General features: G+C 34.3%; 1 protein-coding gene across 5 annotated transcripts in view; it reads right to left on the minus strand.

The window, feature by feature from the left end:
- The window catches only part of CDC27 (cell division cycle 27), a 58,492-nt gene that overhangs the window by 31,030 nt on the left and 14,436 nt on the right, over positions 1 to 13,026 (minus strand). For 4 of the 5 annotated variants that reach the window (XM_033090246.1, XM_033090247.1, XM_033090244.1 and 1 more), the window contains exons 3-4: positions 3,260 to 3,407; positions 1,560 to 1,685 (exon numbers count right to left, since the gene is read on the minus strand). In XM_033090246.1, the coding sequence (XP_032946137.1) occupies positions 1,560 to 1,685; positions 3,260 to 3,407 (274 nt within the window). The remainder of the gene's footprint in view (positions 1 to 1,559; positions 1,686 to 3,259; positions 3,408 to 13,026) is intronic. The other variant, XM_033090248.1, reaches the window with a different exon arrangement.

Genomic DNA, 13,026 nt, shown 5'->3' on the forward strand with positions numbered 1-13,026 from the left:
AGGTTTTATAAAAGACCAGATCGCATCTAACGAAGGTTTTCAAAAGAACCGTCAAGTATCAGCTAAAACATATCATCTGTTTATGCATTGTCAGTGTAATCTCAGAGAAATGTAAAGATCCTCTGGGGTAACTACACATTAGTTTGCATTATTTCCAAATTTTGCAAGTGAGTAGAAACTAGAATAAATTATGTACTAAAGAAAATACCACCAGTTGAAGGCTATTTAGCTTCCCAGACTTGCCAATAAACACATAGGCAGAGGGAAGCAGGGGCAGGTGACAGACTTCAGAAAATATAAGTTTTATCAAAGTCTGTATGTCAGACTGTCAGATGGAATTTGTTAAAGGAAAAATAATTGTCACACAAATTATATAATCATTTACCATGGATTGAAGGGTAATCTAAGAATAGGAAATGAAAAACAAGACATATAAAACATTTTTTTCAAAGTAACAGGAGTAGAAAGTGGGAACTTTTAGCATAAGGCCAGGAAAAGGAAAATACAGTGAAATCTCAATGTTTGAGAATTATCCTAATTTTCCAAGAGTTCTTATTGCTTCTCACCTGAAGTAATTCATGCTAATAGTCCCCTCATCTCTTTTGCAATTGATTATAAGCTTTCTGCAGACAGGAAATTAGATCTTTCTCAATTTTATATTATCTCTTTCCTGTTTTCAAGTATCATCACCCCCTTGCTTTTCTTGCACAAAGTAACATAAAACAGACACTTTTATTAGAAATTTTTAAAGTTGTAATGAGTAGACGACATTAATTATTTAATGGCCAGAAAAGTGGTGGACAAACTGATTTAAGCAAAGATAAAATAATTTATTCATGGAAAAATATTCTGGAAATGTAACAGGTGATCATTTGTGTTGAAACTCCTCTACTCCGGTATTATTTAAACTATATTTTTATTTTAGTGAAAGGAAAATTCTTTTCAACTTTGGTAAGTTGGGAAGGCTAATTTTTATAAGCCATGATATGATGAACAGACTATAAAATAGAAGAAATTTAAAACAAAATGAATGTCTGCTAAGAAGAGATTAGCTATATACACACACACATACATAGACAAAAAGAGAGAAAGATATATATATATATATATATATATATATATATATATATATATATATATATGATATAAGAGCTAACTGGGGAAGAAGCCAGATATGGAATTACTATACTGAAACTTGCCTTCAAGTCTCTTTCTAAGGAATAGCAGTGATATTCAATATTAGAGAAAAAACTTCACTCTTTTCTTCTTTTTCCTCAATGGATCACATGAAGATATTCTCAACCAAGGTTAAAAATCCACTTGGGCACTCAAATTGTTAGCTAGTGCTGCTGTAGCCATTATCATTAAGGCGAAGTGGATAGTCAAAAATGGCATCAACATCTCTACTATTTTACAGGCTTAACAAGATCATGGAACTAGAAGACTGTGGACTACCCAGCCAAGTGCTATATGATAAACACCGATCAACATAGGTTTTTAAAAACACAAATCATTCCAGTATTGGAAACAATTTTTTTGTAATTTGTATGATTACTTACCAATATACATGTCCCAACAATGAAAGAGTAAAGCAAGCTGAATCACCAAACTCAGTGACAATATCATCATGGCTTTTCTGTTTATTAAACACTCCACCAGATAAGATCTGTTCCCCTTCTGCAAGCCTTTAAAACACAAATTTACAGATTAAAATAAGTCAATACAAAAATCCCTGAGTATAAAGACATTGTTCATCACCAATACCTCTTACTAGAGAGATAGATGAAGTAAAAAGTTCATGGTACCTTTAGAATACCAATAAACTTGTATTTAGAAATCATTTGTAAGACTGGGAATTTATGATCTTAAAATCCCAGTCTTACCTTTAAAAATAGAACTAGTTAAATTTAGTCTCTGTATGTACAAATCTCGTCTGAACAACATACACATTACTCATTATCAAAAGAAATGGAAGACCATTATGCTGGGGGAAAAATATGGTTTTTCATTAACAGATGTGGTAACCCTTCTCACTTCTATAATTCCTTGAAATAGAAATTTGCAAGCAAATTAAATAAGACTAACATATTTTAATTAAAAATTGCATGCTTAATGGCCTCAGTCATTTTTAGGTTTATAAATGAAACCTGAATAGCACTTCATCTCTTTTTATTTGTCAATTATAGAAAATCACAAACGTTCCCTAATGAAAAAAAAATTGCCTGATTTCAGTATATATTTTCAGTATATCAGTTTATAATGGCTTGTATTTTGAAGTTTTTTCCAAGCGTGCAGAAAATTCTCAAGTACATTTACACATAAAAGGTAATATCTAAAGTTCTTTTACTGTCAGTGGGATTTTTAAAAAACTGTAACTATTTGTAACTGGTGTAAGGATATTTAATGTAACAAGTGGCTTAAAAAGCTGGTAAATTAAATAAATAGACATTAAAGAATTTAACATCAGAATCTTTGGAATAAAAGTAATTCAATAACAAATGTCTCAGAAACTTTACAGATATGGTAAATAGCTTTAAAAGTCACCAATTAGACACTGGGCAAATAAAATATTTATTAAATTATGGAGACTTTATGAAGCTTATTTGTATCTTTTCACTGAATACACATACAGGCTTTTACAATGATCTGTCTAGTCAATTTTACCATGACTCCGTCTCTTACAGCACAGAAAAAGAGTTTAACAGAACATAACTGCTTATACCTCTTGTTACCTCCAGATTCAGAATTGGGACAGCTGATTGGGTTTAATTATAATGTGCAAAGGAAGTACATACTCTCCTGAATCTGCCCCCTGCTTCAAAGGGGTAGGAGCAGTGGTTCCCAAACAGAATGATATTGAAAGGGAAATAATCACACAACTCCCTAGATCCAAGGGAGCATTAATCTCAGGTGAACGGGTAAGTGGGTTTTTAGGCTTATTCCATTGGTCTAACAATGAAAACAAAGCAAAGGAAGTAACCCTTGGGACTCTAGAAAATGATAGAAATCAGTTATAACTTCAGTTTCTCCAGAGTTAAATTCTATTACTTATTACGATAACAATGAAATCTTTCCTAACAAAAATAAATAACATCATAGGCAATAGTATAAACATTTCAAAAGTTACTGAACTAGACAAATCTCTACTACCAAAAAAGAGGGGAAAAAGGAAAATCAGAATTTAATTGATCGAAAGATTTTAACCAAAATTCTACAATATAAGTAGGGACAAAATTAGGAAAGATTTGTAAAAACTTACTTGCTGAGATCTATACAACATTTTGCAAGCAGGTATTTACATTGTGGTGTTGTACAACTGTGTCCTTTCAAGAGTCTATACGCTTTGTATGCCTTTCCTGAGCGGTAATAACAGGTTGCCAATAAAAACAAGGCTTCTTCTGAGTGTACTAAGAACACATACGGGGGAAAAAAGGCTATTATTCAGTACGTTGAATGTTAATCATTGTTTATCTGGCAATAAACAAGTTTAGCAACAAAAAAATTATGCATGTTATTTAATTTGAAACATTAACCCAAATTTGAATAAAGGAGAAATACTTTATTGATAGAAAAGTTAGTTCCCTGAGTCCTGATTACCTTCTTTCTACAAGGAAGATACAGTGAAGATACCAAGGAAGATACTAAAGGGATACAGTGAAGACAATCATGGTATTCTCTGTAAATCCTTAAGAAAAGCAAACGCACGCGCGCGCGCACACACACACACACACACACACACACACACACCCCTTTAAATAGACTACCAGTAAAGCATCTTGTTTTTATGTAATATTTTTTTAATAGACCCTTTGAGAGGATAGAAGTCAAATTTCATTAGAGAGAAAAACTCAGGGTTATAAATTACCAATCTGAAATAATTTCTACATTGAAAAAGGACCAGATTGAAAAAAAAGACTTATTTTCTAACAATAAATATACACTAAATTATATTCAAGATAATTTAAGATTTACAAAATTTCTAAATTGTGAATACCCACACCATTTAAACATTTAACCAACAGACTTTACACCTACACAGTTGCAATAATTAAACTGCTCTCCAATGGCAAGAGCTGAATAATTCATCAACCTGTCCCCTATCTTCACATTGGGAAATATCCTTCCATCTTAGTTAATAAAAAGTGGCATTTTTTCCCCTTATTTAACTCTCTCCCAAACTGACCATTACTTCAATTCTATCCTGACAATCCACCAATCAATCTAGATGATTATATGGAGGCAAGAACAGAGGGGACAGAAAAAGGGAAAATCACCAATCTGTGCTTCTAAAAATGGCTTATATAATAATCTCAGTGGGCTGAAGGATCCTCTAAGTCAGTGTTTCTCAAACTGCGGTCCCTGTACCAATGTCACCATGACTTGGGAGCTTGTTAGAAATGGAAATTCTTTGGTCCTAGCTCAGGCCCACTACCATCAGTAATTCTGGGAGTGGGGACCAGCAATCTGTTGTAACAAATTCTTCAGGTGATCCTGATGGGCACTAACGTTTGAGAATCACTGTTCACATCTTCCTGAAAAGTTAACGTCACTCAAAGATGTGGGATAAAAAAATAATTTGAAATTTTACTCACAAAGTTTTTTTTGTGTTTTTTTTTTTTTTCATATATACACGCAAGCAAAACCCAACAGAACCCTTCTCAGGTCCATCTTAATATTTTTGATGAAACCCTAGTATAAAAAATAATATACAATGAATAGTATGTAGCAAATGATATTTTAGCACAAATGTGTTAACGGGATGTACAGTAGTAGTGCATCATAAGCAAAAAAATGAATGGGGAGCTCTCCTGCAGCGGGAACAAATTGTTAATTTTAATGAACTACAGGTGCTAATTCACATGAATTAGAAAATTAGTGATTTCTTCTAGATTTTGCAAAGACCTAGCATCTTGTCACCTCATAAATAAATTTTCAAAAACTATTGGTGATACCAGTAAACAATGGCTCCCCAAAACTTGTTTAACTCTCAGCCATAACAATGTTTTATCAAATGTTTGGCTTAAAAACAGTTGATTATGTTTAGGTCCATATTTCACTGCGGTAAAAATTCCCTAATAACATAAAGATGCCAAATATTCTGTATGTATGTGTGTGTGTGTGTGTGACAGAGACACACAGAAAGAGAGAGAGAAAGACAGAGAAACTTATTTTAGTGTCATACAGTTACCTTTTGAAGTGTACTAACTTAAAAACTATATGTTCAAATGGAATTATGAATTAGAGGTTTAAGCAAACTTGAAGATTAATGAAACAGATGATGGAAGTCCACAACTACTTGAAGGGTTGTAAAAATCATGGAGAGACATAGGTGGTTTTTGAGGCTCCCCAGACATAACCTGACAGTCCTAACACCACTAGTGAGCCAACAGTAAGCAGCTATAATAAATCTAGAGTATTGACAAATAGATTTCATCTGAAACAGTAACTCCAATTGACTGATAGAGGCTGCCTCAAGTACTAAATTCAGAAAAATTCTAAGGCTGATCATGGCTTAGCTAGTAAGTGTGCAGAGATCAAAATAACAGGATCTGCAAACTAGTTACAGATGTCTGTATGACATTTATTTATCATCCTTTACTTAGAGTCTTAATTAAAATATGTGATTGAGAATTATTAAGGTCCATAATATATTTTATAATCAGGAGTGAAATAAGCATTGACTCTATGAAGTCACTTTTAAAGTAATATTGAGAAATCAATCATGTGCTAGTTAAATTATGGTACATCTATATCAGGGGTGTCCAAACTTTTTTCAACGGTTTTCACCAAGGGCCCTATGCGGTAAAATACACAAACAGCCGGGCCACTCACTCGAGGTGAAGTACGCATTGCCTCACCTGGTTTACTTAAGTAAACGAAATACATTTTTGGAATTTGTTGCGGGCCAATTAAAAATGGATTGTGGGCTGCAGTTGGCCCGTGGGCCACAGTTTGGACACCCCTAATTTATATGATGAAACATTTCACTGTGGTAAAAAAAAAACACCAAAAACATATATATATATATATATATATGAAAGAGTTCCGGAAAACAAGTAAGAAATTACAGAACACTGACGCTCCTCTTCTTACAAACAGGTTAGGCTTCAAAAGTTGAAAGGTCATTTAATGTAAGTCCAAAATAAATAAGAGGGATTTAAGCTCGCATTCTTTAGATGCATTTCCATCAAACAGGAAGGTAAATTAGTCTTTCAGTGCTTTCAACCCAGACAGACACCTCTTCTTCACGTTGACGTACAATGTACATGAGCAGCTTTTTCAAAAATGGACCAGTTTTGGCAAGACTTAAGTTTGTTGAGGTGAGTGTCCTTTATCCAGCCTTGATAAACTCTACAAATACCATAGAGAATTCCTTAGATGTTAGAGTTCTGCTTGCTGTGCTGTCATGAACGCTGACGTTGTAAGTGTTCAAAGGGCGTAGAAACTATGGGATCAGCTATGATTTGTGATACGTTTCGTCTTGATTATCTTTTAAGTTCTTACATCAACTATAGGCATTACATCACCTGGATTAGAATACTAACTCTAGAGCCAAACTGCTTGGAACCAGATTCTGACACCACCACTTATTAGCTATGTGACTTAGGGCAAGTTAACTTCTCTGATCCTCCGTTTTCTTATCTGTAAAATAAGGACACAGTGATCCCTAGCTCTAAGGGTTGCTTTTAGGATTAAATGAGTTAATATATGTAGAGTACTTAAGATAGTGCGTGACACAGTAAGAGCTATATGTGCTATTATTAAATTATTATTAGTCTTCTCCTAAACTTAAAACACCTGAATAGTCACCTGATATTAATGTGGGATGTACATATGTGACACTGAACCACATAAGTGGCTCAAGTAAATTCTATTTCATCGTTGACTTTTTTGTTTTTTTTGCTGACTGTTTTCAATTGCTTCGGTGCTGTACTTTTCATATTGTATGATTTATTCCATCTTTCAGAGTCATTTCTGTTGTTGAACATTTCATCTACATATACAAGTTCAGTATTTTAATACTACACCCTCTTTTTATTTTCTCTGTATTTGTTTACATTCTAAACTCCAGTACTAACTGGTTTTATATTTGTTGTATATGACGGGGTTAATACTGTTTTTAAATACTTTGAAACCATGCATGGAGTAAATATACCACAGATAAGAGCACTGGAGGAAATTCAAAAGGACTCCTTAGTGTTTGAGGGGGAAAGTGGCAACACATGAGGAGAAAGCTGATGGCCAGATTGTGCATGGCTTTGCAACCTATGTTAAAGGTTTAGGGATAGATCCTTATAGTAATCTAAGGGTTTTAAAGAGAAAAGAGAATGAGTTGATTTGGGAGGGGGAAAGGGAAAAGGCAGGGAAGGGCAGATATGGGAAAATTAGTTAGGAAGATTTTCTAGTAAGTGACAGTGGTGTCTCAGATTAGGGTAGGATTATGAATCCAGCTTTGAATGCATTGAGTTTGATGTGCATGGCGTTTGTGTGAAACATCTAAGATAATAAACTGAAACAGTTGAATCTTGGACAAAAAAAGTTCATTGAGAAAATTAGAGTCTTAATTTACTAACACATAATAAAAATGAAAACTACGATGATTTTAAAAATAGCATTATCTTTTTCACCGGCAAGCATTTAATTATGACAGTAAAATGATAAACCAATGGGCCAGACATCCTTCCATTCCTCTCAGATAACAAAATGACTTGAATTTTTAGCAACAGGATATATTTATCAAGTTTCCCACCAATAATGGCCCACATTTTTCATAGTATGCTGGACATTTCCCCTCAATGATAACCTAAACACCACCTGGTAAATAATATTTTTTAACTTTTATTTATTTTAAGTGTGTTTTTCCAGGAACCATCAGCTCCAAGTCAAGTGGTTGTTTCAATCCAGTTGTGGAGGGTGCAGCTCACAGTGGCCCATGTGGGGATCGAACCGGCAACCATGTTGTTAAGAGCACTGCGCTTTAACCAACTGAGCTAACCAGTTGCCCCCTAAATGATTTTTTTTTTTTAAAGATTTTATTGGGAAAGGGGAACAGGACTTTATTGGGGAACAGTGTGTACTTCCAGGACTTTTTTCCAAGTCAAGTTGTCCTTTTAATCGTAGTTGTGGAGGGTGCCGTTCAGCTTCAAGTTGTTGTCCTTTCAGTCTTAGTTGTGGAGGGCGCAGCTCAGCTCCAGGTCCAGTTGCCGTTGTTAGTTGCAGGGGGCACAGCCCACCATCCCTTGAGGGAGTCGAACCAGCAACCTTGTGGTTGAGAGCCCACTGGCCCATGTAGGAATCGAACCGGCAGCCTTCGGAGTTAGGAGCACGGAGCTCTAACCACCTGAGCCACCGGGCCGGCCCCTAAATGATTTTTTTTTAATGTTACCATTTGTAGTCACATATTTCTGGTTGGGGTTTTCAATATCATGGCTAAGTTAGAGAAGAGAAACAGATGCTGAATGTTTGACTCAGTTCTCGTCAACTGAGCCCAATTTACTGAAATCTATACACCCAAAGCAATTTCTACATCTGGCCCATTAATCATTAAGACAGGTAGAAAACTGGTGAACATTTTAACTTAAAATGTATTCATATTGAAAATAAACATTTTGTAGTGTAGGATGCAAACCTATATTAAAATAAAACACTAGGTTTCAAGCAATTTTGAGCTTTAGACTAGGACCCTCAAAATAACTTAGGGAATACACGTTGCCACAATGCCTTCAGCTATTTCTTTTTCCTTTTGCTTCAACAGATACAATTGCCAGTCCCATATGGTCCTTATAGATAGCAACTTTTCATCTCTTCCTAGAGGCCTTGAGCATTTCCTTATTTAAAAAAAAAAAAAAAATGCACATAAAACCTACGTCTGGTTAATTTTCTGAATATAAATATATCATCTCTCTCTCTCTCCACCCCCCAAGGACCTATCATGTTAGTTGTATTAATGTATTCTTTGCCCATATCATCTAAGACTATTTCTATGTGTGCCTAACTACCCATTTTTATTCATTCCTAACAGTTAAATACCGTTTTTTTCAGAAAATAAGACCTAACTGGAAAATAATCCCTAGCATGATTTTTCAGGATGCCATCCCCTGAACATAAGCCCTAATGCATCTTTTGGAGCAAAAATTAATATAAGACCCGGTCTTATTTTCGGGGAAACACAGTAGGAAAAAGAGGGAACTTGTAAAGGACTTCCTATGCGCCAGAAACTACAGATTATATTTAGTTCTTAAAGTCATCTTGTTAAATAGATTCTCTTCTCATTTTAAAGATGAGGAAAATCAGGCTCAGAATAAGTTCTTCACTAAGACCAAGTGGTTAATGAATACCTGAGTTGAGATTTTCTCTTACACCATCTGCTTATACCACAGTCTTATTCAGGCTATCTATGGAACGCTTAGGAGAAAAACAAGTGACAAAGGAACTGGTGAAACTGAGAAATTATTTCAAGAATTTGACTTACAGAGGATCCTGCCCATCAGCTTCTTTAGTTAGCTTCATGCCTGTTGGATACCTTTCTCTAAAACAGAGGAGCTACTGCTACTGGCATAGGAAGCCACTGAGCAAAGGGGCAAATAAATAGGTTACTTCTAGCATACCAACTCTGGTCAACGAAGTGTCAGCCAGCAACACTGCGTTGACAAGAATTCTAAGGCTGGTTCAGTGGGAACGAGTACTGCGATGATCAGTGACGTCTAATGATAAATCAGAGGAGTGGCATGCACAGAAGGGGCCAAATAGAAGGTGTACACATCTTAAGAAAGGAAAAAAACTGTATTAAAATTCTAATACTCAATATATACCGATATACAAGTCACATGTATGTATATTTTTTGGGCATCCCGGTATTTGCTACCCTCAGAAAAGTGGAGTCAGATCTACCACTTACGGCTTGTGAACACTGGTCTTAGTTTCTTCATTTCTAAAATGGCAATAGCAGTGTCTATTTCATAGGATTATTGAAGACTAAGTAACGAATTAATATTAATAAGTATCTAGAGGACCTAGTACACAGTAAATAATCAATAAATGGCAGAAGTTATTGTTGTCATTATTATTAAGTCAGGATAGTATCTGTTCCCACAGCACTTAACCTGTAAAATCTTCCCTCATAGAAATACAAAGTGGTTAATTTCTATATTGAGAGAAACTAACACTAAGCAACTTCTCAAGTGTTAAGCATTGTATCAGACACAGATAGAAAGTAGATTAAACAACTTTATGTGGATTAATTTGGATCCTGTCCCAATTCTATGGGAAAACTATCTGAATTTGAAACCACTAATTTACAATCTTTTGGAGCCTAACTATAACAAACTAGAAACTGCCTATCTTTAATAAACAAATTCAAAAAAGAAAAAGTATAAGACAGCAAAACATGAGGGTTGCCTAGGTATCGATGAAAATATATGTATGTAGATTATTCATAATAAACCCTGCTTTTACATAATTGAGGAAAGTAGGGTAACCTACTGTATTATCTTCTTTCCCTCACTCTTCTAAATGTTTTCATTGGGACCTCAGACTCCTGCTCCACAGATCTTCCCCACTTTCCTAACTGCACGCCCAGCCTCCTTTGAGGACCTGACAGCACTCTCAGAGATGCGAATTCTCTCATACCTCACTTGTATCAGCGTCAAGGTAAGGTTGGTTTCCTCCCTGCTTCTCAAAATTATTTCTAAGCATTACTCTTTGCCCTTTTGTGAAATCCCCTGCTCCTGAGGTTCATTCTTTCTTCTCATTACTCTCAGCTATGTGATTCAGCACATTCTGCTTCATTAAACGAAAGAATTTTGCACACCTGGTTCATGGTCTTCCTCTCCTACATTATTCCCATACATCTCCCAATTCAACCTCATCTGGACTTCCAGTACCTCTCTATATCCTCTCTTACTTACCAATCCCTTTCTGTATTAACTTTCCTATGTAGATTGTATTTCCCGGTCCACATCTTGTCTATTCTTTATGTTCTTATTTCTTGTCCTTTTGTGACACGTGCCTAGCAAACCCCTAATATCTACCTTCTTATGCTTCTAGTTAGGTTACTAACACTTACTATTAGACTGAAATCATAAAACTGAAAAAACGTTCCACTATCAATTCATGCAGGAACACACAAAATACACAAAATAAAGCTCATCTACAACCATAAGAAATAAAAATTCTTGGCAAGTAATCCAATGGGAGCTTACACAAAAAGTAGGAAAATTAAACAAAAAAATAAACACCAGAGTAAAAAGAATGCAGCACTGTTTCTGGCTGGGAAGGCTATATATATATATATATATACCTATATATATATATATATATATAAACACCATACTACATATATGGTGTTAATATTTCCTAAATCAATTTACAGACTTGTGTGGTTACAGGTCAGCATTGATCAAAATATCTGTGAAATTTCAAAGCAATAATAAAATACATATGGAAATATGGAAGGATAAGAAAAAAGTAAAGACTTCTTACCAAAGAATGAATTGGAAAGGGAAAAAAAAAAATGATGTCTTATTAAATACTAAAAGACAATATAAAGAGTTAATTATAAAATGGAATGATATTGGGTTAAAAATAGTAAATTAACAAAGGAGAGGAGAGATTCAGGAGACAGCAAAACATTTTTTAAAAGTTTAATATAAAACCAAGTAAAATATCATGTGGGAGAGGAAAAAAAGCATTATTTAATAAATAACATTGAATAAATTAAGTACTAATACTATGATAAATTCTTTAAATTTTTTAAACTACCAAGAACCATATATTTATTATAGTTATAGAAAGATGACAATTTTCCAGCTATTGAAGCAATAGGAGAACAAGTATAAATGACAAAGCTGATGAGTTCAACTACATAACAATTTTAAATATCAGAATAATAAAAATAAGTGGAATTAAGATTAAAAAGCAACAATCTGGGGCAAATATGTAATAAAGATATAGCTCACAGAATATGAAAAAATCTTAAAACAAACATTTGAGAAAACACCCATTAATCCCTCATGGTTATAAAAATGCAAGACAAAATATCTCACAATTCTCAAGTAAGCAAAAATACATTAAAATGGTCAAATCTGATACTGACAGGACTCTGAAGGAAGTTTTACACTGTTGGTGACACCCCAGATTATTATACCTCTCTCAGCTGGATTATTAATTGGGTAAAAAGTAATTTGTTGTAGAATTGATCACATTGTTTGACCTGTATATGCCATTTCAGAGTATATAAGCGAAGGAAATGACTTAAAAAAAAAAAAGCTGCATGGGGGTGGCTGGTTAGCTCAGCTGGTTAGAGCACAGTGCTCTTAACAACAAGGTCGCCGGTTCGATTCCCACATGGGCCACTGTGAGCTGTGCCCTCCACCACTAGATTGAAACAACTACTTGACTTGGAGCTGATGGGTCCTGGAAAAACACACTTAAAAATAAAAGTCTAAAAAAAAAAACTGTACATAATTATCTATATTAGCATCTTAGAGAATCATGACAGAAACAAAACATATATTACTAGCAGAGTTTATTGAGCATTTTATTACCATGCCAGAAGATTGTGTCAAGTGCTTTAAATACATTACCTCATTTAATTCTTCAATTGTATGAGGCAATAATTATTATCTTTATTTTATAGATAAGAAATCTGAAATACTCAGACTTAAGCAACTTGTCCAAAGTATACAACTGCATATTTAGGTGACAGGGTTAGGGTCTGTGCTGAAGCTATAGACTCTTATCCATACTCTTCACCACAGAATATAGACTCTGTTCTAATAAAAAAAACTTGAGGAAAAAATACCTAAAGATTGAAAAAGATTAAATAAAACATAGTGTAAAACCTGAAGCAACTCTACACAGTTATTAAAAGTAGCCTATAATGGAGCTACACAGATAAAGGAAAAGTTTTTATGAACCAATGTCAGTCATAAAGAAAACAATGTGATGCTCAGAATCTTGTTACAGTCCTCAAAAGTGATGGAATTCGTGTATTTTATTCATTTGTGGTTCAACAGAAACGAATAC

Source organism: Rhinolophus ferrumequinum, chromosome 21 (genome assembly GCF_004115265.2).
Source record: "Rhinolophus ferrumequinum isolate MPI-CBG mRhiFer1 chromosome 21, mRhiFer1_v1.p, whole genome shotgun sequence".
NCBI classification, from domain to species: domain Eukaryota; kingdom Metazoa; phylum Chordata; class Mammalia; order Chiroptera; family Rhinolophidae; genus Rhinolophus; species Rhinolophus ferrumequinum.